Raw genomic sequence first — 26,649 nt, 5'->3', positions numbered from 1 at the left:
ACAGAATGTTTCCACGGCCAACACCCTACAACAGGGAGGCTCTAATGAAAGTGAAATGCACTGCAAAACAAGTGGTGAGAAGGGCAGAGAGCTGGGAGACGGTGGAAGGCATGGTAGTAGCAAAGGCGAGTAAAGTCATAGTTACTTGTGCGTTGTCAGATGGCGAGCGCTTTGTACTTGCTCATCTAAAAGATGCAGATTGTGACGGCATAGATGAAGGAATGTTGTTCTTCATCAAAAATTCTAACTTGACTTCTCGTTATGGAAAGGACAAGTTATTCTTCACATCATCCACGGTAGTATACAGAGCAGCCAACGTATCTGTCACACCCAAATTAGAGGCTCGCTGCTACCAACGCTCCTCTCGGCTGCCTCCCGCCACAGTATCCCCCCCCTCAGTTGACAGCACAGGGACAGAGAATCCTGGTGGGGGTGAGAAAGAGCATCCGCATCCGAGTTGTCCTTCCCTGTTCGGTGCCGCACCTGGAATGAGAACTCCTGAAGGGAGAGGAACCACCTAGTCACCCAAGCGTTAGTATCCTTGTGTTTGGAAACCCACTTCAACGGTGCATGGTCGGTGACCAGGGTGAACTGCCTACCTATTAGAAAGTAGCGCAGTTCGTCGACAGCCCACTTGATGGCCAGCTCTTCTCGTTCCATGGCCGCGCAGCGTGTTTCAGTGGGGAGAAGCTTCCGACTCAGGTAGAGGATGGGATGCTTCTCTCCGCCGAAGTCCTGTACAAGCACAGCTCCTAATCCAGTTTCAGGGGCGTCTGTATGGAGGACAAAGGGGTTCTTAAAGTTAGGATTCCTCAGGAGCGGTTCACGTGAGCTTACCTTTTAGCCTTGAGAACGCGGCCTGAGTTTCCTGGGTCCATACGATTTTCTCCGGTTTGTTCTTCTTGATTAGGTCGGTGAGGGGGGCAGCTATGGAGGCGAAATGGGGAACGAACCGCCTGTAGTAGCCCGCCAAGCCCAGGAACGCCCGCACATCCTTCTTTGTACGTGGGGTGGGCCAATTTCTCACCGCCTCTACTTTTTTTCCCTGAGGACAGAGGAGACCCCGGCCGATCCTGTAGCCCAAGTACTGTGCGTCGGACTGTCCAAGATGGCACTTCTGGGGGTTTGCAGTGAGTCCCGCCTGTTTTCAGCCCGGCTCCTCTTGACAGCTCTGTGTTGTCGGCGCTGTCCAGGTGCTGAAAGCTGAGCACGAGTCCTCTGGCTTTCGACACGCCCACACCTTTCCACACGCCCAGTACTCCCAGCTGCAGAGACCCACCCAGTGTTCTGATTGGTTAAACAAACCCCGTAATCTAATTGATCTACATAAAGCATTCCTATTGGTCCATCAATCAGGCGTAAAACAGGGTCGTAATTCGCAACTGCAGCTAGAGCTACACACACGCAGCAGAGAAGATGAATGAGAGGATTTTTAGCTCCACAGTGAAAAACGCCCACTGTCACATTTACAACCTCACAAATTCCATGTGATTTTTTATGGAGCCAAATCAGGGACAAAAGTTTTGCCAATTTGAAAAAAAAAATTGAAACTGAAAGTTTAAGTATTAAGCTTGAACTTTGAAAAATACAAAAATATATTCGAAATAAATATAAGTGTATTAAATCATTTTTCAGCTTGTATATAATTTTGATTTAATTCGAAAATAGTTTTAACAATTTTTATTTTTTTAATTTTCAATTTTTTTGTGTATTTTGATATTTGAGATCTTATATTTTTCAGGTGCAATTTTTTTTTTACAGTTTAAATTTTTTTTTTTTTTAGGGTTCAAATCTTTTGTTTACTTTCAGATCTTAGTTTTCAGGTTTCAGACTTTTGGCCCTAATTTTGCGTGTGGGCGTGGTATCATAGGAAAGGGGCGTGGTATACGGTTGAGGACCTACTCCGGAGGACCCTGTCAATGTGCCTGCGTGGATTATATATATATATATAAAATATATATATATTTGGATTATATATATATAAAATATATGATCTCAAATATCAAAATACACAAAAAAAAGTGAAAATTAAAAAAACAAAAATTGTTTAAAACTATTTTCAAATTGAATCAAAATTATATACAAGCTGAAAAATTATTTAATACACTTATATTTATTTCGAATATATTTTTGTATTTTTTAGAGTTCAAGCTTAATACTTAAACTTTCAGTTTCAATTTTTTTTTTCAAATTGACAAAACTTTTGTCCCTGATTTGGCTCCATAATTTTTGGTCTGACCCAGCTTAAGCCATTTGAGCAGTACTGATTCACACATTCAAGAGATTGGCTTTACAAATTAAAAAAATATATATTTATATATTTAAAATATGTTTTCACATTTGTACATTTGAATTATTATTAATATTACTTTCTGTTTCAAGTTTGTACATTCCAGTTAATTTGTGTATTTGGATTTTCGTGCATGCAGTTGTTTAAACGCAGTTACAAGTTTCAGTACATTTGTGACTTCTGTTTTACAAACTCAAAATCCTTATGACCCTTTTCTGACTCCATATTAAAAGAACAGAGCGACAAAACCAAGTTAGCCACTGGCAACCTATAGGGCCATCTAAAAAAAAAAATCTTTATAAAGGAACTTTATTTCAGTAATTCAGTTCAAAATGTGAAACTTGTATGTTATATAGATGTATTTTAAACACAGAGTGATCTATTTTAGGCATTTATTAATTTTATTGTTGATGATTATGGCTTACAGCCAATGAAAACCCAAAAATTAGTGTCTCAGAAAATTAGAATATGATATAAGATCAATTGGTACTTCAAGTCCTGCTGGAAAATGAAATCCACATCTCCATAAAAGTTGTCAGCAGAGGGAAGCATGAATATTTTGTGGGAAAACAAAACTGCACTGACTTTAGACTTGATAATAAAACACAGTGGATCAACACCAGCAGATGACATGTCTCTCCAAACCATCACTGATTGGTGGAAACTTCACACTAGATCTCGAGCAGTTTGGACTGTGTGTCTCTCCACTCTTCCTCCAGACTCTGATCCCTTGATTTACAAATGAAATGTAAAATTTACTGATGATCAGTGATGGTTTGGAGAGACATGCTGATCATCTGCTGGTGTTGATCCACTGTGTTTTATTATCAAGTCTAAAGTCAGTGCAGGATTTAATTTTCCAGCAGGACTTAGCAAACTGCTCACAGTGCCAAAAGTACCAATTGGTATTATATAATATTCTTATTTTTAGAGACACTGATTTTTGTTTTTTTTGTAAGCCAAAATCATCAACAATAAATGAAATAAACACGTAAAATAGATCCCTCTGTGTTTAATACATCTATATAATACGAGTTTCACATTTTAAACTGAATTACTGGAATAAAGTAACTTTTCAAAGATATTGTATTTTTTTAGATGGCCCTGTATTGTTAACAAATATTGTTGTTGTTAAGGAACTATTTTATGATGCAAATAACTTTTAATGAGTTCATGATTCTACAAAGAAACAGACAGTTAAGGAACTATTTTTAACTGTGTAAAATAAAGTCTCTAATAAGCCCTTTATTTTTTAACAGTGACGTATATTTGAGCATACACAGTTGTAAACACATGGGATATTCACCATATTCACCATTATCATATATATTTTCCACACAGAATGGCCACTGGACCACAGGAAACAGATGGAGTAAGTCTTATATACAAAGAACAGTATCAGCGAAGACTTATTTCATGCATCTACATGACATCACAGCTCAAGATACTACAACAGAAATGTGAAGGCGCAAAAACAACCGAACTTGAGGTTGTTGGGATCTCCACAAATGCCACAAATGACACCCTTCTCCTATGTGCCAGTTTGGAGAAGCTTGTGGTTCCAGCAGAAATTTGGTCTGGCAACATTGATGACCCTTCTTTGCCTCTCACCATTAGGGTCACCATGGAAGGAGGGGTAATTTGCGCCCTGGACAGCCCAGTGTTTAATGAAGTTTAATTAGCATTGTTTGTTGATACTGTTCCTGAGTGGGTTACTTTGTGGTTCCTAAGTGGTTGTTAATGAGTCCATGTTTCTAAGTGGATGCTGAAGTGTCAAAGCTTGTTTATGTATTACTACAGGGTTGCAAATATTATATTTTATCTTTACATTAAAGTATACTTTTAAAAAAATGTTTAAAAGTATCTTAAATCATTTGATGTGAAGATTAAATGCAATGTTTGGCTAAATGATGGGGATACAACTGCGTAATATGGCCCAAAAATATATACTTGGTGATTTGACAAAACATTTTACTTAGTCTTAAGAGTACACTACTACAAAAATATACACTTTTATTTGGTAATATTATTGCATACAATATGATATGACAATTGATATATTAAAAAATACAGGAATTTTATTCAGACTGTAACAGAAGCCAATGATCCAACATCTAGAAAGGGAAAGTTTAATAACAAGTTGGCTTGGAAAAGTGCGCTAATAACATAGAAAAATAAAATGGTTGCTAAGCTGTTTCTGTCCGAAGAGTGAACTCCAAAAACTTTTGGTTAGACGCTAAAATCCAAAGACAAATGTCTTTGGCTAAATGGTTGAATGCCAAGACTTTGGCTGATAAAGCCGTATCCAAAGACCTTTGAATAAATAATTAAATGCCAATATTTTGGCTGATAGTGTGAGATAAACTTGAAAAACCTACAAATGTTGTTTAACATTGTGTTACATGCAATTCATAAAGTAGTAATATTTTAATAATTGTAAAGCTGGAATAATGAGTTACGGTTAAGGTGTTGCATTATCTAACTAGAAGGCCTATGATGTGATAACTACATAATGTCACCTGTAGGTGGCAGTAAAGCAGTAAATGACCAGTCGAACCTTAAAAACTCATACTTTCTGAAGTGAACTTGATTAGTTAATAAACTTTTCATTTTCCACCCACTGAAGCACAAATAGTCTAGATGGACACAGGGGTCCACGAGCACATAGTGGATTTTTTTTTTGCCACCTGTTTTTTTCTTAATCTTTGAAGTTTCTATTTACGGATTCTGACAGGTAACAGGATGAAATAATGTCCCATGACATTTATTTTTAAACCTTTTATAGATCTATGCCAATTCCGAACCGAAAAAAAAAAAAATTATGAAGAAAATGGCATAGCTCCTTGAGTTAAAAACCTATACCATAGACTGTATATAACTGGACAGAGCATCGTCTCTCAAAAGTGAAGCCACCACAGGTCGGGCGAGCCCTGCTGTTCGGCTGCAGAAAGCTGTGTAACTCCACCCATCTCCATAGGTTTCAATGGCAAAACAGACAACTTTCAATCACGTTTTTTTCTAATATACTGTAATTCTACCTCCTTTATTTAAATGCGGCAGCTAGTGTAACCTTTGCTTATATTGTCAAATTTTTATATTCCCACAGAATTCGTTTTTTAAAACGTTATTCAGCTCTATTCAAAAAAGGTGTGGTTATTGTAAAAGGGCTGGTTATGGGCGGGACCAATAACAGACCGTCAGCTCCGCTCCGCTCTGCAGCCTGTGACCTCGAGGCAGCCCTCAGGGGCGGGGTTATTCAAATGAGTAGGCTGCTCTCCACAGTCTTTCTCCCTCCTCTGGTCTCTACTGCGCAGAATCAGGTGTCAGGATCACCAACATGGAGGAAGATTTTGGCTTCATTTTCACTGAATGAATGGGAACGGAGACACGGCGTCCATCTTTTTTTACAGTCTCTGACCTATACAGACCAATGAGCACACTTTTCCATACAATTCTGGGCCAAGGAGTTCAACAGAATGGTTATTTTTAAGTTTCTGACACATTTTAAATCAATTCTGGGACAAAAACATTATCAAAATGTTAAGTTTGAATGTATGTTTTCACATTATACTAAATTCCTGTGCACTATAGTTTCATCCAACACATATTATATCATTACATAGCGTCAAATACAGACTTTTGTATCACAGGCTTTTGGCTTGTGTTTACGACCAATTCACAGCCGTGATGTTATACACAATAACACACTTCCTCTTGTATTCTATCACTTAATTAAATTAAATCATAGGTGTTACAAACTCCCCAAGACGTGATTAAGTAATATCAATACTTAATTTCTCCATGTGGGGGTGCTAATCAAATTTTGTGGAAAACCAAAACACCAATACATCCATAATTCCTGCTATTATTCTCTTCAGTTACGCAGATGCTGTGTTACCATTATTGTGCAAAACGTAATATTGTATTGTGAGGTGCACTGTAGTTCTTGTAACAAATTGCTGAAGCACTGACATTTTCATTATTGAAAATTTTATTTAGTGTAGGATTTGGCCTTGTCCTATCAGAATAATTTTTTTTCAGTGGACAATATGGAATCTGAAATGGGGATATTATGTCATTTCATTTATGGATATTAACTTAAAAAAAGAACATTTGCACACAAAAGCAACGTGTAAAGAATTTGTAGTTTCTTAGCTCATGTTTTTTTTCCCCTAAGAATGTTTTCTGTCGTTGTGTTTACTGAAAAAAACGAAGTAGAAGTGGTTCCAAGCTGTTGGTTGAGTGTAGACCAAAAAAATATTGTTCTGGCCACCCTTTAAAAAGCAAAATCGTGTGAAGGCAGCAGTGGTAAACCAAGAAGAACCAGATAAAAACTGGGCTGAATACCTTGTAAAGGTATTGAAAATATATATGTGACTACTTACTTACTTACTTAGTGCACTTCACTCCAAAAGTTCAGTTGTTCATAGTTTGACACCTTTCAATGTAATTATTGTTTTTATATTCTATATGTAGACACCTATGAAATGGCAAGAAAGAAATTGGAAAAGGCAACGAAAAGAGATGCTCTTACAACATCAGAGGAGGAAATCTCAAGAAGGCACAGAACGTGATTAGACGCTTTTATGTTATTTTGTTTAACAATCAACACAACCTAATAATATACGTACAGCTAATTTCACCATGGCATTACGCCGATTCTGAATAATCCGGAATTCATGCCAGGGCACACAGACCCAGGTTTTAGTCATTGGAAGAGTGTGGGTATATGTCGTGTAAAAGATATATTTAGAGAGTCAACTAATATAGTAATGTATTTTGAACAACTTGCTGAGAAATTTAATTTGACTAAAGAGCATTTATTTTTTTATTTTTTTAGATTTTTACAACTTTTACAACTTTTATTAATAGAAAGACCACTCACAGAGAGAGCTGTCAGTTGTTTTACTTGATGATGATTGGAATGAGATCTGGGATCAAGCTAAGAAAACGTCAGTTTGTAATAAAACTTGAACTTGTTCAGCTCAGAATAATCCATCGTTTGCATATTGCACCTTATATGAAGAATAAGTTTGATCCAAAATGCTCTCCTTACTGCCCAAACAAGGGAAAAGTCCAGCTGACCACAACCTTCTCAACAGCGGTAGAGAAAATCCCAGACCTGCAAGTCTCTGACGCGGCCATTAGCGCCCCGGAGCCAGCGGTGAACTCTGTTACCAGTTCAGTTTACGCAGTCATGAAGTTCTCAATCTGCAGCAACAAACAGGACAACCCGGATCATCACACCGTGTTTCATCGCTGCCAAAGCTGCAACATGAAGCAGAAGATCTTCATCAAACTGCTGTCTGACACGCTCAGAATCCAGTGAGAAACACGCCCTGACCGTCAGCAGTGCTCCCTTAATAACTTACCTGAACTGCTACAACCTGAACCCTGAACCTGAACACTTCTTGTCTTGGTCACTTTCAACAGAAATATGCGATCATGAAATCACCCAAATGCACCAAAGGGTCTGTAGAACCCCATGTCCGAAGTTGACCAACACATGCCTGAAAAATCTGTGCCTAAGGACCCCGCCTGCACAGAACCTCAGAGGCCACACAACAAAGGTCACCTAAGCTGTGTCAGCCTTAAAGGACAGTACATTTTTCTAATAACTGTTCCACTGTTTTCCTTGGTAAGTTAGCTTTCAATTGTTTGTTCCTAATGTATCTTCATATAGTTCAATGAGCATTTTATTTGCCACAATACATAAATACAACTGACTTATTGTATTTGATGTGATTTTGTTTAATAAACATATTGAAATGGTTAATGTCTAGATAATTGGTTGGCTATACTCTACAGATTATTATAAACTCAAATAAAACCACAAACAAAAACTGTTTTTCAAACATATCAAATATACTAATAAATGTACTACAGCTCCTTCTCAAAAAATCAGCTTATTGTGATAAAGTTCATTCTTTTCCATAATGAAATTATAAAAATTAAACTTTCATATATTTTAGATTCATTGCACACCAACTGAAATATTTTAGGTCTTTATTGTTTTAATACTGATGATTTTGGCACACAGCTCATGAAAACCCAAAATTCCTATCTCACAAAATTACCATATCATGAAAAGGTTCTCTAAACAAGCTATTAACCTTATCATCTGAATCAACGAATTAACTCTAAACACCTGCAAAAGATTCCTGAGGCTTTTAAAAACTCCCATCCTGGTTCATTACTCCATACTCACTTCAAACCATAATCATGGGTAAGACTGCCCTCCTAACTGCAGTCCAGAAGGTCATCATTGACACCCTCAAGCAAGAGGGTAAGACACAGAAAGAATTTCTGAACGAATAGTGCTGTTCCCAGAGTGCTGTATCAAGACACCTCAGTGGGAAGGAAAAAGTGTGGCAGAAAACGCTGCACAAATAGGGGGACCTGCGGAAGCAGTGGACTGAGTCTGGAGTAGAAACATCCTGAGCCACCGTGCACAGGCGTGTGCAGGAAATGTGCTACAGGTGCCGCATTCCCCAGGTCAAGCCACTTTTGAACCAGAAACAGCGGCAGAAGCGCCTGACCTGGGCCGGAGTCTGGAGGAAGACTGGGGAGAAGGAAATGCCAAAATGCCTGTAGTCCAGTGTCAGTGATGGTCTGGGGTGCCATGTCAGCTGCTGGTGTTGGTCCACTGTGTTTTATCAAGGGCAGGGCCAATGCAGCTAGCTATCAGGAGATTTTGGAGCACTTCATGTTTCCATCTGCTGAAAAGCTTTATGGAGATGAAGATTTCATTTTTCAGCAGGACCTGGCACCTGCTCACAGTGCCAAAACCACTGGTACACGGTTTACTGACCATGGTATTGCTGTGCTCAACTGGCCTGCCAGCTCTCCTGACCTGAACCCCATAGAGAATCTGTGGGATATTGTGAAGAGAAAGTTGAGAGACGCAAGACCCAACACTCTGGATGAGCTTAAGGCTGCTATCGAAGCATCCTGGGCCTCCAGAACACCTCAGCAGTGCCACAGGCTGATTGCCTCCATGCCACGCCGCACTGAAGCAGTCATTTCTGCAAAAGGATTCCCGACCAAGTACTGAGTGCATAACTGAATATAATTATTTGAAGGTTGACTTTTTTTTGTATTAAAAACACTTTTCTTTTATTGGTCGGATGAATTATGCAAATTTTTTTAGATTTTTGTTTTTTCTTTACTTTTTTGCCAAAATCAATATTAAACAATTTAAGACTTGAACTACTTCAGGCACTACTACCGGGCACGGTTACCTCCCAAAGCACGGTTCGTTTGGCTAGTGTGATCGCTCTGAACGGTTCACTTGGACCCGGGCACGGTTTGCGCTCACACTGCATCTGTACCGTGCCCGGGTCCAAGTGAACCGTGCTCGGGCCCACCTCGGGCACGGATCAAGATGACGTCAGTGATGCGACGCTACTGTAAACGGAGGACGTGTTATACACAATTCTGCATATAATATTTTTGAAAAGGGTTCTAAAGAGCACCATAATGGTTAGTGTTACCCATAATAAATTAGGACTACTATCTACAAGTCCTAAACAACAAACACATTTTATTATTACTTGAGTTTTATGTTTCGCTCCTTTGGTCACTATTTATGTATATAGCAAGTACGTCTTTTACCTTACTGATGAACGTGAATTGTAGTCCCAGAGTAAAGCTGCAAATTTCTCCCTGGACGTCTGCTGCTTGTGTAAAAACCTTCTTACCCGTGCAGCACGATTAGCAGTAAATCGCTGTGTTGCACAATCAATGAATCTCTGGTTCAGTTGTGTATTTGCACGCCCAAAACTACTCCAGAGAAACAAAAACAACAGTACAATCCTGAACTCCATTGTTTTGTGCGCGCATACTGTTCTTCAAAACAAAAGTCACCTGTTGATGACGAAAGCGTGCTCGAGCATGGATCGTTTAGCGCAGTGTGAGTGCAGGCCTGCGGGGGAGTGGGGAGGGGGCCGAACCGTGCTCTGGCACGATTCAACTAAACCGGGCCTAGTGTGAGTACACCCTTAAACATATGAAAGAACTTTATCACAACATTTTTTATCACAACAATTTTTAAAGAAGGACCTGTAGATCTTTATATATTGCAGTAGAATTCCTGTCCTTTTTTACCGGATCTGATCAGAACAAGTCAGTCATTTGTAACAGTGCTAATCTCTTTGTATCCAGTACTGGAGAGAAAAGAACTGGTATCAGATGGAGCTTTGAGAAATTGCAGGTCCTGTGATGTTCCTCGTTCTTCTCCTTTAGAGAATGTAGGTGTTCGACGAAGACATCGGATTAAACTGTCGTGTCGTGTCGTGACTTACGTTCCCGGCCTCTACAAGATCTTTGATGAAGTCCTGGGTATGTGGATGAGGCAGTGTTAATTTTGACAACAAATTTTGATTTGGTTTTAGTCATAGTCATAGTTTTAGTCTAGTTTTAGCCGATTAAATATCATAAGAATATAGTTGACTAAAATTTCAGTCAATTTAGTCGACTAAAATGTAAAGGGTGTAAATGTAAATGCTTTTTCATCAGTTCCCTTGAATTATTAACTACACACTTATGAAAATTAAACATTTATTAACCATTTGTGTAATATTGTTGATGTTTGAATGTGAAATATATTCATATATGATTTAATGTAAATTATTAAATATGTTTTTTTATCTGACCATGGGTACTGAGAGACCCACACTGATTGGATGACAACCCCTCTTTTCCTGCATCTCCACCTTCACTAAAGTAGTTGTGATTGGATCTCTTCCTAACTGGTCCCTACCTTTCACAAAAGTAAATCAGTTCTGATTGGATGTCGTCCCTGCCAAACTTTTAAATCTCGTTTTTATTAGTTGACAAAAATGTCAGTTAATTTCATCTCAATTAAATTTTTTATGCTGTTTTTATTTAGTTTTCGTCTCGGGAAAAAAAAACTATGACAAAAATTATTTGTCAACGAAATTAACATTGGTGCGCGCTCCTGAGAGAGGGTGCTTTTCCTGGCGGGGGTGCTGAATTCAGCACAACACTGGCTTTACACTCGATGTCAGTGATGAGAGCAATGAATCGCAACAATACCATTATACTGCAATAAAAACGAGTTTTGGGGTTTGGGTTACCAAACGTTTATATTAACTGCTGCCAAAAATCTCTATGAAATGTTAAGTTACATTCTTTTATTAAAAGGACACCATCGTTAGAAGTATAAATATACAAAATAATAATAATAAGCAAATCTGATTTATATATTATATTATTTTAAATAGTAGGTGATCCGTTTTTGTCATATATGTATACAGGGTTCCCGCAGGTCCTTAAAAAGTCTTAAAACAACTTAAATTTAAATCTGGGTAAATTAAATTGTCTTAAGTTTACTTGAAATTTGCTGTAAGTATTACATTCTCAGACAGTGCGTTTAATGCCGATGAAAAAACAAAGTGGCCAGCTAGCTAACATACTAACTTCAGCTAACTAAAGTGAGTTCGCTAACGTTAGCAGGGATAGAACTAAGGTTTTCAGAGAGCTAGCTAACATTAGCGGTGAGTTGGCTAACATAATATCTTTAGCTAACAAAATAAGTTAGCTAACGTTAGCAGGGATAGAACTAAGGTTAGCAGAGAGCAAGCTAACATTAGCGGCGAGTTAGATATACTAACTTTAGCTAACTAAAGTGAGTTCGCTAACGTTAGCAGGGATAGGACTAAGGTTAGCAGAGAGCTAGCTAATATTAGTGGCGAGTTAGCTTATTTACTAACTTTAGCTAACTAAAGCGAGTTAGTTAACGTTAGCAGGGATAGAACGAAGGTTAGCAGAGAGCTAGCTAACATAATAACTTTAGCAGCTAATATACTAACTAGCTAACATTACCAGGCATAGAAGTAAGGTTAGCTGAACGCTAGCTAACATTAGTTGTGAGTTAGCAAACATACTGACATTAGCAGCAAGCTAACTAATGTTAGCAGCAAGCTAGCTAACATACTAACTTTAGGTAGCTTAAACGAGCTACCTAACGTTATCAGGAATAGAACTAAGAATAGCAGAGAGCTAGCGAACATTAGCGGCGGGTTAGCTAACATACTAACGTCAGCAGAAAGTTAGCTAACTTTACCGGAGAGAGAACCAAAGAAATTCTGACTATATTTTTGTGTCTTAAATTATATTTATTGAGGTCTTAAAAGGTTGTAAAAAGCATTACATTTGACTTTTAAAATGGTGCAAGAACTCATTTCACACGTATGTCCTTTTTAAACAGTAAATGTAATGTGGAATATTATGTTTAGGTTGTAAAGAGACCTTTGGTTGGATTTAACTAATAATAAACAGGAGGACAGATAAAAATATATTTTATTTATTTGTGATTAACTGTAATTCTGTAAATGTTGTTGTAAGTCACTATAAGGTGGATTAAATTCTTTTTTTAGTAAATGTTTCCTCCCAATATAACACCCGCTCCTACACATTTGGTTGTGAGTGTTTATAAAGTTGATATTTTTAAGATGAAATGCTGTTTTTGAATCAGGTATCGGGGGAAAGGAAAGATCTTGCAGATCTTGATGAAGATGTTCTTTGTGTTCTGGAGCTCAGTGCTGTTTTTGACAGAGGAGAAGATTCTCTTGTTCAGCCTCCAGCGTAAATCTACTTCTTTATCCTCCTCCTCCTTCTGATCCTCCTGCTTTTTATTATCATAATAATCCTGTTTAATAACCATTACAAACGCTCTCTTTTAAAGGAAAAGAAGAAGAAGCAGCAGAATCAACAACAAAGTCTAAAGAAAAGAGGATTTTTTTTCTCCAGCACTGTTTACATTTGTTCATCTTATGTTCATCAAACTGAGCAAAGCTAAATATATTACATATATATAATAAACCTACTCAGTTATTAAGACTTTAATAACCAGTGTATTTCTTTGTTTCTATATTTATTATTATTATTATTATTATTATTATTACATATAGATATAGATCCACTCACGAATCTTTAGCATTGCTTCATCCACTTTGTTGAGGGGATGATCTTAAAAGTTCATTCTGAATCTGAATGGATTGAAGGTCATTTATGGGTAATTTTTTGTCAATATATTTTCATAAATTAGCTCCATTCCAACCTTTATATTACCTTTAACTGTGGGCCAGAAGGGTTTAAATAGACCACTGAAGGCGTGTCGTCATTTTGTAGTCGGCTCCATGTTGTTTATGCCCATATTTGGGGTTCAGTGTCTAAAAGGTTCAGACCTATAAGAACAGTGAATGGGCTTTTCAAAAACTGGCCTCTGTCACATTCTGTGGTAAATAAATGTGTTCAGAACCTGTACATTTCATTCTGTGTACATTTTACTCCTAAATATCACCGCATTCTGCGCAACACCAGCGAACTTCTGTCAGATCACGTTCTAGATTATTCTTCTTCTTCACAGAGAATCATTAAAGTATTTAAACAGGTGAAAACACTTTCAGTCTGGTGTATGGTGATGTTGAGCAGTGTAGACTGTGTTAGAGCTTTAAAATGCAGATAATAAGAGAAAGTGAGCTTTTACTGTTCAGGAGTAACCCGCAGGGTTTATTACCCGCAGGGTTTATTATTTAGTTATGGTCATTAGTTTATTAGAGCACACCTGACCCAAATAATCAACTAATTAACTAACTAATCAACTAACTACCTGCCCTCGCTGAGTGATACAGCAGAAAAACTAGAAGGACAGAGTTACTCCAGAACCACAGAGCTAATCCCGCTAACTTAAGAGCCATAAAGTATAAAATACCTAATGTAAAACTACTAAAACAACGAGCCAGAAGCACCAAACAGCTCTAATGTACAAACATTTACTTAGTGAGTAACTCCTTAAAGCAGTGGAAACACGGGCCGGTTCTTAAAAGGTTTGCAGGAACCGGAACCGGCTCCAGCACCAGCACTTTGTTGGTGGAAAAGAGGTATCTGTGCTGCTGGGTTAGTGGATTTCTGCTGTAACACTCTCAGCTCTCCTCAGAGAGGGCAGTTAGTTCATTAGTTGGATCAGCTGTGTGTAAATATGCTGTTTACACACAGCTGTGTAAATATGTGTGTAAATATGCTGCTTCCTGCTTCTGTGCCGTTCAGACGCTTCTCTGCTTAGCTCTGCTATCTCTGCTATCTTTCATACTTTTCTTTATTTTCAGATATTTTCGAGCTACAGTGTCTGAGCTCATTATTTAGATTAGCACTAGCACTACCATATTTTGTTTCTTATTTTATTTTTTTCTAGTTTCTTTTGGACATTTTATAGTAGAGCCATAGGCACAGGAATCAGAAAAGTTCCTGTAGAGTACTTAAGAAGAAATCTGCAAGATGCCTCCTTGTGTGGGTTCAGAGCACCTGTGCTGCCAGAACTGCTACAATCTTCTACAAAGAATGACTGTTTTGGAAACCAATTTTCGGTCCTTGTTATCAGAGACTGGCATTTCTGCGCTAGCGGACAACGGGCAGGGATTTTAACGGAGCAGCGAGCAGTGGAGACGAACAGAACTGGACCAGCAGATCATGTGGACATCCCTAATGTGAGTACAGCTGAAAGATATGGGCAAAACCAGCAATGGGTTCGCATTAGAGCTAAACCCAAACGCCATGCCACATACAGCTCTGTAGTATCCTCCACTCCTGCTAACATAGCACATCTGGCTAATGCTAATGCTAAAGCTATTGCTCGGAGATCAGAGCACAGAGCCAGAGGAAATCAGTTCCAGTCACTTAGTTTGCAAAATAGATTTGAGCCACTGCAAGACCTCAATGACTTTCCTAATACCAGCCAGTATGATACAGAAAGAACCAGAAGATTCAGCCATTCAAAACACCCCAGGAGAGCCACAGGGCTCCAGGCTGGGGCCACAGCAGACACCCTTGTTTTGGGGGATGACTCTGTTCATGGCATGAACAATAATCAGAAACTCATTGTTTGATGTGAGCCAAACATCACAGTTTCTGAACTGAATGAGAAGCTTCCAGCACTACTGGCTGAATACAGAACAGTGAAACAGATCATTGTTCATGTTGGAAAGAACGATACAAAGAAAAGAGGAGTCTGAGGTGTTAAAAAGGGACTTTAATGATCTTTTTACCACACTGCGCAAGTTCAACATCCAGACATTCATTAGTGGTCCTCTACCTGCAAGAGGCTGCAATATGTTCTCTAGGCTGTTGGCTTTAAACATATGGCTTCAGAAAACCTGCAGTTCAAACGGACTGAACTTCATTGACAATTTCAATCTGTTTTTTGGGAAGAGAGAGTTTTTCAGGAGAGATGGACTGCACACCAACAAGAGGGGAGACAAATTCCTGTCAGAGAACTTCATTTTTTCTCTGTGCAACTTCTCTGTTCCCACTGGTGAAGACACGTCAGCTTTAACACACAAGGACACTGTCTGCACTACAGAGACACAACATCCTCCCCCCACAGAGACTGCGGAGTTATCGGACGGGAGCCATGTTCTGCTGTATCAGCTGCCGGAAACACCGCAACTGCATGAACACTCCACACCATCCTCCATCTCCACCTCATCATCATCATCCTCCATCTCCACCCCATCATCACCCCACCTGAACTTCCCAGCAACCATGGAGAAGCTGGTATCTGCAGGGACAAGACTGACGCTTTCTCTGTCAGCGAGTCCTCAGGTACAGCGGAAAATCAGCACAACTTCTCCTCCACAGTCACCTACTGCCTCACGGACACAGCAACCCCCATCCTCACCACCACTACACTCCCCAATCAAGGAGTTAGAAAAGGGGACCAAAATGAAGCCCAGTGAACATGAACATGAGGAAGTATTAAACAAACTCCCCCAACAACCCAAAAAGAAGAGACAAGCTCCTAAACCACCGGACAGACAGCTCCGCTCTCGACTTCTTCACCAGCAGGAGCCCCTCCCACCTCCCTCCACCATAAGGGAAGAGGCCGCCACAAGTAATCCAGCAAACTGATATATTTTGGGTCCGTGCTGCTACAATGGTGAAGTCAGCAGTACATGTTTTCAAAACAGGTACGGACCCTGTGTGCCAGTTATCTCCCCCATTCCAGTTCTTATCAGAAGCAGAAAGAACAGAGAGTATAGGTCACATAATGTGAATATATCCAACCTGCAGTATGTAAAGTGTAAATGTAAAATGTAAAGGAACAAAATGCACAGGTTATTAAGTTAGCTCTACTAAATATCAGATCTCTTACAAACAAGTCCTATCTAATTAATGATTTTATTACAAAATATGGGCTTGATTTTCTGTTTTTAACAGAGACATGGTTAAATTCTTGTAGTGCTGAAAGTGTATTAATTGAGTCGGCTCCACCAAACTTTAACTTTTTAAATGTCTCACGTACCGGCAAGAAAGGTGGAGGTGTAGCTATGCTGTTTGATGATACTTTCCAATGCAAGCATTTATCACTTGGTGATTTCACAGCTTTTGAATATTTAGGTGCAGTTTTAAAAGGGACACCAAGAATATTACTAATAATTGTCTACAGGCCTCCAAGGTACAATGCTGATTTTATTGATGATTTTACAGATATGCTGTCTTTTATTTCTACTGAATTTGATCATTTTATTATTGCTGGTGATTTTAACATTCATATTGATAATTCCAAGGATAATTATGCCAGAGAACTCTACGATGTATTTGACTCTTTTGAACTCTCTCAGCATGTGACTGGAAGCACACACTGTCATGGTCACACCCGGGATTTGGTTATTTCGAAGGGTCTCAACATATCAGCCTCTATTAAGGATGTTGCACTGTCAGATCACTACTGTGTCTTCTTTGAAATGTGGACTTCAATACACAGTGAAGCCAGACAGATTATGTACAAGAAAAGGCAGATAAATGACATGACAGCTGAACTTTTTGTGAGCAAAGTGTGCTCTGCACCATGCAAACCATCAGACTCTGTAGATACTCTGCTGGATAGTTTTAACTCAAAAACTGCTAGAGTTTTAGATGAGATTGCACCAGTTAGAGTTAAAACCATGCCATGCAAGCAGAAAGCACCATGGAGAAATGATGCTGCAGTTCAGCTCCAAAAGAAAGAATGCAGAAAGGCTGAGCGCAGATGGCGTAAAACCAAGCTTCACATTCACAAAGAAAATTTTAAAGATAGATTGCGTGATTACAATAAAATAATGTGCACATGTAGACAAACCTACTTCTCCAGCATTATTAACAATAATATTAACAATAGCAAAGTTCTTTTCACTGTGGTTGACAGACTAACTAACTCACCTATATATATGACCCCTGAGCTAGTTTCAACTGAGAGATGTAATGAGTTTGCTAAATTTTTTAATACTAAAATCCACAAGCCATCAGACAAGCCATCAGTACATCTCTATCCACCAAGGAGCCCATGTGCTCTCCAAAACCATGCAAAAGCATCATAGTCAACATGTGCCAGTTTAGCACTATTAATGAAGAAGTTTTAATTGATACAGTGAGTCACCTCAAATCATCCACCTGCAGTCTTGATACATTACCAACCAAGTTTTTAAAGAATGTTTTTTACTCAATATCAGCAGACATTCTTCAAATTGTAAATACCTCACTCATGTCAGGTGTTTTCCCAAATGCATTAAAAACAGCCGTTGTGAAGCCTCTCTTAAAAAAGAAAAATTTAGATACAAACTTATTGAACAATTACAGACCAATCTCTAATCTACCATTCATTGGAAAAATAATTGAAAAAATTGTCTTCAAGCAAGTTATGAACTTCCTGTCCATAAATAACTGTCTAGACCAATTTCAGTCAGGTTTCCGGCCCAATCATAGTACTGAGACTGCGCTTATTAAGGTTATCAATGACATTCGCTTAAACACAGACTCAGGAAAAATATCTATTCTACTACTGCTTGATCTCAGTGCTGCTTTTGACACCATTGACCACAACATTCTCATAGATAGACTTGAGAACCGGGTTGGAATTTCTGGAACTGTCCTAAAATGGTTCAGTTCATACCTTCAAGGAAGGAAATACTTTGTGGAAATGGAAAATAATGTTTCTGAGACTGTGCCAGTGACCTGTGGTGTACCCCAGGGTTCAATTCTTGGGCCACTCTTATTTAATTTATATATGATTCCTCTGGGTGAAATCATGCGTGACTATGGGATATCTTACCACAGCTATGCAGATGACACTCAGATCTACATGGCCCTCTGCCCAAACAACTATGGTCCCATTGACTCACTGTGTAAATGCCTTGAGCAGATAAATAAATGGATGGGACAGAACTTTCTGCAATTAAATAAAGATAAAACAGAGATTATTTTATTTGGGAATAGTAATGAGAGGAACAGACTAGCTGCCTATCTGGATTCAAAAAGCCTGAAATCTAAAGAACTAGTGCGTAATCTTGGTGTACAAATGGACTCTGATCTCACTTTTAACAGTCATGTCAAAGCAGTCACCAAATCAGCATTTTATCACCTCAAGAACATCAATAAGATCAGAGATTTTCTGTCTAAATCAGACCTGGAGAAACTCATCCACGCCTTTATTTCTATTAGGATTGATTACTGTAATGGACTCCTAACTGGACTCCCAAAAAAGACCATCAAACAGCTTCAGCTGATTCAGAATTCAGCAGCCAGAGTTCTGACTAGGAGTAAAAGAAGGGAGCACATCACCCCCATCCTTAAATCCCTACACTGGATACCAGTATGTTACAGAATAGACTTTAAGGTTCTGTTACTGGTCTATAAATGTGTTAATGGTGCAGGACCAGCATATTTATCTGATGTTCTCCAGCAGTATGAGCCGAGCAGAACTCTCAGATCATCAGGAACTGCTCAGTTAGAGCCGCCTAAAGTAAAAACTAAACACGGAGAGGCAGCGTTTAGCTACTACGCTGCTCTTAAATGGAACCAGTTAACAGAGAGCATTAGAAGAGCTCCAACACTAAACATGTTTAAATCCAGACTGAAAACCTACATGTTTGATCAGGCTTTCAGCTCAGCTTAAAACGCTGCAGCTCCACACACTTTTATTCTGTAACGGCACTTTTATATTATGTTTTATTCATGCTTTATTCTTATTAATTCCTTGTTGTTCTTTTACATGTTTTTAATTTAATTCTCTTTGTTTTAATCATGTTTTAATCAATCATGCTTTATTCTTATTTTAGTTTTTATTTCCATTTTTACTGTTAATCTTTTACATGTTTTTTTATTTGATTTCTCTGTGTATTTTCTAATTTGTAAAGCACTTTGAATGACCGTTGTGTATGAAAGGTGCTATATAAATAAACTTGCCTTGCCTTGCCTTGCCTAAATATACGGCCAAAGTTCGCTGGCTGGTTCCCTGCCGATCTCTGCAGCTGCACTGTAGCATTAGCTTAAAGCTAACTTCTCTAATTTTTAGAGAAAAAAAATTAAAGCTAATTTTTCTCATTACAACTCTTTAACAATCTCGTAATTCAGAGGATCCAGTGATGTTTAGGAGATAAATGTACACAGAATAAAACATACAGGGTTCTGAACATATTTATTTACTACAGAATGTGACAGAGGGCAGTTTTTAAAAAGCTCACACATTTTCCTCATAGAGGAAAAATGCTTAGACATGGAAGCCGTACGAGGACTACAGAATGACGCAGGACTTCAGTGAACGGTACTGCAGCTTTGTTGAGGGACAGATGGTGTCATGGACAAGACAAAACAAGATGAGACAAGACAAGAAACTACAACAAGCAAAAGAACAAAAAACAGAAATGTTAATTACACCACCAAACTCGACTCCAACTTCCACCATAATATGACCACACAAAACAAACACACTTCACCTTTCTTCATTTATTTAGCTTTATTAATATGAACCTATTTTACAATAAAATAAAACAATACTTAACAATAATAACAGTAGTGAATAAAGATAACAGTAATTAAAATAAAAAATTACAAAAAAAAATTACAAAATCATCTATATAAAATATTTACATACTTATATTTATACACACATTCTCCCTCCTACACACACACACACACACACACACACACACACATCGAATCTCTGTTACACACAGGGTTATTCTATCTTACACAGACGCACTGAGGAGCCAGAATAAACCCTAAACCCTGCATAGAGGGGCTGAGTGAAGGTGGTGTAGAATGTGTGTAAGTGTGTGAGAGTGTGTGAGTGTGTGTGTGTGGGTGAGGGTGTGTGTGAGGGTGAGTGTGTATCAGAGGAGACTCTGTAGAAGGACAGAGTGCCAGAGGGACAGTCCACATACACTCCTACTCTCCTACAGCCGGAGGGAGGAGTGGAGAGATCAGTGCTGTTTTTATTGTGATGAACAGAGTAACTGTTATCAGAGCAGATCAGACTCCAGGAGTTTATATTCTCTCCAAACCAACAGTCTAATCCTCCTTTCCTGCTGATGGTTTTATAACTCAGAGCTACTTCAGCTCTCACCCCACTCCACTCAGCCTCCCAGTAACAGCGTCCAGTAACACCAGTAACTCTCTCTCTACTCAGAACCTGCTCCCACCAATCAAATCTCTCTGGATGATCAGGATACGACTGCAGCTCCTCTCTCCTCTCCACCCTCCTGTTCTCCTCACTCAGAGAGAGACGACGCTGCGCTGTGTTCAGATCCAGAGTGAAATCACAGAACCCTGAACACAACAACACACACAGAGTGTATTTAGTGTGTGTGTAGTGATATAGTCAGTGTGTGTGTAGTGATATATTTAGTGTGTGTAGTGTTAAATTCAGTGTGTGCAGTGTTATATTCAGTGTGTAGTGATATATTTAGTGTGTAGTGTTATATTTAGTGTAGTGTTGTTATATTTAGTGTTATATTTAGTGTGTAGTGTTATATTTAGTGTGTGTAGTGATATATTTAGTGTGTAGTGTTATATTTAGTGTGTGTGTAGTGATATATTTAGTGTGTAGTGTTATATTTAGTGTTACATTTAGTGTTATATTTAGTGTGTGTAGTGTTATATTTAGTGTTATATTTAGTGTGTGTAGTGTTATATTTAGTGTGTGTAGTGTTATATTTAGTTTGTGTAGTGTTATATTTAGTGTGTAGTGTTATATTTAGTGTTTTATTTATTGTGTGTAGTGATATATTTAGTGTTATATTTAGTGTGTACTGTTATATTTAGTGATATATTTAGTGTGTGTAGTGTTAAATTCAGTGTGTGCAGTGTTATATTCAGTGTGTAGTGATATATTTAGTGTGTAGTGTTATATTTAGTGTAGTGTTGTTATATTTAGTGTTATATTTAGTGTGTAGTGTTATATTTAGTGTGTGTAGTGATATATTTAGTGTGTAGTGTTATATTTAGTGTGTGTGTAGTGATATATTTAGTGTGTAGTGTTATATTTAGTGTTACATTTAGTGTTATATTTAGTGTGTAGTGTTATATTTAGTGTTATATTTAGTGTGTGTAGTGATATATTTAGTGTACGTAGTGATATATGTAGTGTGTAGTGTTGTTATATTTAGTGTGTGTAGTGTTATATTTAGTGTGTAGTGTTATATTTAGTGTTGTATTTAGTGTGTGTAGTGTTATATTTAGTGTTGTATTTAGCGTGTGTAGTGTTATATTTAGTGATATATTTAGTGTGTAGTGTTATATTTACTGTTTGTAGTGTTATATTTAGTGTTATATTTAGTGTGTGTAGTGTTATATTTAGTGATATATTTAGTGTGTAGTGTTATATTTACTGTGTGTAGTGTTATATTTAGTGTTATATTTAGTGATATATTTAGTGTGTAGTGTTATATTTAGTGATATATTTAGTGTGTATTAGGGATGCAACGGTTCTCTGTATTTTATTGGTCTGTTTGGTTTGATACACCCGGATGGACGGTGGTATTTGGGTGCGCACTAACAGAGTGAACAAACGCTCTCCCGCTGTACATGCCCCGCCCATGGCCAGGGGGAGGGGCTGCTGAGCGCGTGCTGGGGGACTGCGCCGTCACACTGTGAAGATTCACCAGCAGCTCATATAAGAGAAGAGTAATGTTATTTTATTCTCTATTCTCTTTATTGTTTATGTAAAAACTGGGTTTACAACACTGAATATTAATCAAGCAATCAACCATTATTTACACTGGAGGGGGATCCTCATTTACAATGCAGCTGAGCCTTTACAGTTTAAAACAGATAAAAAATATAAAAAAATAGAAATAAAAACTGACATTTACTCTACACGAATAAAATATATACGTAAAAAAGGAAAAATAGGACATTTTAAAAAGATCATAAAAAAGACACATAAAAAGTAAAGAATTTATATCTTATGAATAAAGTAATAGTAATAGTAGTAGTGAAAAAAAATGATAAAAATAATAAGATATTATAAAATTAATATTAATAAACTAAGAACATGGGAATCATGGGAGAAAAAAAAATATATATATGATATAGTTATTTATATAAACTATTTTGATAAATAAAATAATACAAATAAATAAAATAAATAAGTAATATAAAATATAAACTCATTAAAAAAACTAATTGAAAACAACCACAGGCTTTCTGAATAAAAAGCCTGATAGTTATAAAAGTTTCAGTTTCAAAACATGGAAATAGATCACCAAAACCTCAAGCTATTATTTATATTTGACAATATTTAATTAACTTGTCCGCACTCATCTTATTTTAGTTAACTGAACTGAGTTTTATATTATTTGTAGCGTCGCTCTGAATTCAGCTTCGAAAGAGAGAGAAAGAAAGAAAGAGAGAGAGAGTCAGAGAGACAGAGAGAGAGAAAGAAAGAGAGAGAGAAAGAAAGAGAGAGAGAAGAAGTGCATTTTGCCTGATGTCTCTCTTGGTTATATGACAGTGGTGTTTTTATATTGAGTTTTATATCATGGTTTTGCAGTTTAAACTACACTTGATCCGTCGTTATTTATTAAAATGATTTTTCTTTAAGAAAACAGAGGTAATCCCACGCCGTGTGCGCTGCCAAACTTCGCTACGTGTGCCTGCAGCTTTTTAGAGCGCTGGACGAGATTTTAGTTAACGAATTAATATATTTTATATTTTAATAAATTTGCCCTGGTGATAAGAAACGAACGCTAACATATAGCTTTATATTTCTGTGTATTTCAAATGTTTGTGAAATAAAATAAATTCCTGTTCAGTCAAAGTGCTTTCCTCTTTTAATTTTTTGTTTCTAAAACTCCAGCATTTGAGTGAGAATAAGCATCTGTTAAAATTCTCAAACAGCAGAATGCCTATAACCATTGGCGTAGGCACCGGGGGGATGGGTGGGACATGTCCCAATATTAGAAACAGGTGGATTTGTCCCCCCAAAAAATGATATAGTTTCGCTTAGCTCAGCTGTGCTATTAATGAGGAGACAGACCGGACCAATCACGGAGCCGGTTCAGGAATTAAGTTCCGCCTCTCAGGAGAAACAGCCAATCAGCTTGCTGTTTTTGCGGTGCGGAGGTGTCAGTGTGTTGGTGGGGGAAGCCCCTCCCTCGCTGTGAGATTTAGCAGCGGGATCGGCTGCAGCTGATTTTAAGATATGGATATACGGTGATTTTTTTTTCTAAAAGAAAGGTAATGGTATCTAATCATGTAAACTGTGATGATATGTTTCTGATAGCTGGTAAACTGCAATAAACTGCAGCTGTGTTAGTGAGCTAGCTTAACTTTGGAATTACCTTGATTGGGAGTCAAGGTTAAAGAAAAAAAATTATCTACGTAATGTTCAACTTGCCCTGTACCTGATCAGCTAATCACTATTACATTTTTAAACTGTTTATTAATTTAGGATTACAGTTAGCTAGAAGCTGGATGTAGAGGATAGACAGAATTTAGTACAACACTGGGTAATGTTGGTAGTTTAAAGCAGTTTCTTAACCCTGATCATCACTGCCCTAAAACTGTGTTTTCCATCAGATCCAACTGATCAGCTAATAAACAATCATTTATTGAGTTTACCTGTTAAAATCTCTTAGCCCCCTATGGATCCTAAATGAATCATTATGTATATCCAGCAGTTTATTAGACACATCATACCACCACTTACTTTATTAAAGTGCCTTTAAACAGAGGAAGCTGTAGAATATGCAGAACAGTGTTAATATGCAGTAGAATATGTAAGAACAGGGTTAAGAAACACTGATCTAACCTGACTTCTGTTCATATGTAGTTCACAGTAAGACCACATGTCCTGACGTTTATATTAACTTCTGCCAAAAATCTCTAGGAAACGTAGTTACATTCTCTCAGTAGAAAGAAGTGTTCTCAGTAAAAACAAATTAAAAGCGCAGGAACCAAAGAAAATGTAAATATACAACAGAATTGACATACAATACATAATAATAATAACCAATACTGTTATATTATTTTAAATATTAGGTGATAGCTGATCAGTTTTTGTACTATGTATATAATTCAGACATTGGATGCATAATATTTTTCTAACAACAGTAAATGTAATGTGGAGTAACATGTTTAGGCTGTAAAATCACCTTTTATTGGATGTAACTAATTATAAACAAAATACAGAAAAAAAAAGATTATTTGTGATAAAAAATAATTCCACAAATGTTGTTCTAGGAAACTATAGGGTGGGCTTTGGTTCATATTCGCAAATGTGTCCCCCCCAATATCAAGCCCGCTCCTACGCCCTTGCCTATAACTGCTATATTAAGCTACAGTTATTAAGTCTGTGTACTGAACAGAAATTTAAATCCTTATAAATGTCAGAAATAAATATAACTAATAATATCTTGTAGTTACTGTGCAGATTTTTTAGTATATTATATTTTATAGTTGATAGTTTTTTATAGATTACTTCTATTGGTGTGTCTCTCCACAACCATGCAACAACCAATCAGACTGTTTTCTGAATTTTCCAGGAGCAAATCAGCTCTGAAGGCAAACGCTGAAGATTTGAGGACTAATTAAACAAAACTTTCTCAGCTGCGTGATCAGGGCCAGTGAACTTAAACGGAGAAAAGGATATTTGAAGAGGCGCCGTCATCTTATAAATCCGCTGTTTGGGACCATTTTGGCTTCAGTGTTGAGTTTGATAATCAAGGTAAAAGACAGTCAGCAGATAAAGCACAGTGTGATTCAGTTACCTGTTTTTGACTAATGGTAAGAATAAGTGCTCCTTTTTTATAATAGATATTGTGATTTGAATTAATCTGTGACTTTATTAATTGGCTCTAAAAGTGTGAGTAGGAGCACCTTGTTGATTTGAAATAGAAAGGGCTAAAAACGTGCTGCATGTTGGAGCTTGATAATATTGATATATATCGAAACCGAACTGAAACCGTGGCCCAAGAACCGCAATACGAACCGAACCGTGGCCACACTGTACCGTTGCATCCCTAGTGTGTAGTGTTATATTTAGTGTGTGTGCAGTGTTATATTTAGTGTGTGTAGTGTTAATTTAGTGTGTGTGTAGTGTTAATTTAGTGTGTGTAGTGTTAAATTTAGTGTCCATGTAGTGTTATATTTAGAGTGTGTGTGGTGTTATATTTAGAGTGTGTGTAGTGTTGTATTTAGAGTGTGTAGTGTTATATTTAATGTGTGTGTAGTGTTAATTTAGTGTCTGTGTAGTGTTATATTTAGAGTGTGTGTAGTGTTATATTTAGAGTGTGTGTAGTGTTATATTTAGTGTGTGTAGTGTTAAATTTAGTGTCCGTGTAGTGTTATATTTAGAGTGTGTGTAGTGTTGTATTTAGAGTGTGTGTAGTGTTATATTTAGTGTGTGTAGTGTTGTATTTAGAGTGTGTGTAGTGTTATATTTAGTGTGTGTGTAGTGTTATATTTCGTGTGTGTGTAGTGTTATATTTAGTGTGTGTGTAGTGTTATATTTCGTGTGTGTGTAGTGTTATATTTAGTGTGTGTAGTGTTACATTTAGTGTTTGTGTGCAGTGTTATATTTAGTGTGTGTGTAGTGTTATATTAAGTGTGTGTGTAGTGTTAATTTAGTGTGTGTGTAGTGTTATAATTAATGTGTATGTAGTGAATGTGTGTGTATGTAGTGTGTATGTGTGTGCTTGTATTGTGTGTATTTGGGTGTATAATGTGTGTATTTGTGTGTATTGTGTGTAGTGTATCTGTAGTGGAATATTTAGTGTCTGTGTAGTGGTATGTTTAGTGTTTGTGTGTATTGTGTGTATGTAGTGTACGTGTGTGTAGTGTTTGTATATAGTGTATGTGTGTATGTAGTGTGTTTGTATTGGGTGTATATAGTGTATGTGTATTTGGGTGTGTATATAGTGTGTGTGTATTTGCGTGTGTATGAAGTGTGTGTGTAGTGTTTGTGTGTATTGTTTGTATGTAGAGTGTATGTGTCTGTATGTGTGAGTGTTCGTGTGTGTACTTTGTGTGTGTGTGTAGTGTTAATTTAGTGTGTGTATTGTTTGTATGTAGTGTATGCATGT

The 26,649-nt window shown here is 37.4% G+C and overlaps 5 protein-coding genes across 6 annotated transcripts in view; 2 read left to right on the top strand and 3 right to left on the bottom strand.

Annotated features, from left to right (window-relative positions):
- Positions 1–26,649, bottom strand: part of LOC125801477 (zinc finger protein 239-like) — a 558,408-nt gene that overhangs the window by 22,086 nt on the left and 509,673 nt on the right. The window lies entirely within an intron of this gene.
- LOC125801347 (zinc finger protein 271-like) overlaps positions 1–26,649 on the top strand; it is a 773,213-nt gene that overhangs the window by 321,383 nt on the left and 425,181 nt on the right. The gene's annotated exons all lie outside the window — the stretch shown is intronic.
- Positions 1–26,649, top strand: part of LOC111194581 (zinc finger protein 239-like) — a 693,226-nt gene that overhangs the window by 241,396 nt on the left and 425,181 nt on the right. The gene's annotated exons all lie outside the window — the stretch shown is intronic.
- Positions 1–26,649, bottom strand: part of LOC125801556 (zinc finger protein 850-like) — a 94,130-nt gene that overhangs the window by 36,700 nt on the left and 30,781 nt on the right. The window lies entirely within an intron of this gene.
- LOC111196238 (NACHT, LRR and PYD domains-containing protein 12-like) overlaps positions 20,065–26,649 on the bottom strand; it is a 28,952-nt gene continuing 22,367 nt past the window's right edge. Inside the window, exon 7 of the mRNA XM_049477194.1 lies at positions 20,065–20,893. Coding sequence (XP_049333151.1) covers positions 20,304–20,893 — 590 coding nt within the window. The 3' untranslated portion in view covers positions 20,065–20,303. The remainder of the gene's footprint in view (positions 20,894–26,649) is intronic.

The sequence above is a fragment of the Astyanax mexicanus genome, chromosome 4 (assembly GCF_023375975.1).
Source record: "Astyanax mexicanus isolate ESR-SI-001 chromosome 4, AstMex3_surface, whole genome shotgun sequence".
NCBI classification, from domain to species: domain Eukaryota; kingdom Metazoa; phylum Chordata; class Actinopteri; order Characiformes; family Acestrorhamphidae; genus Astyanax; species Astyanax mexicanus.
Note: the sequence above shows the minus strand (reverse complement) of the source record. Positions and strands in the feature narration are given on the sequence as shown.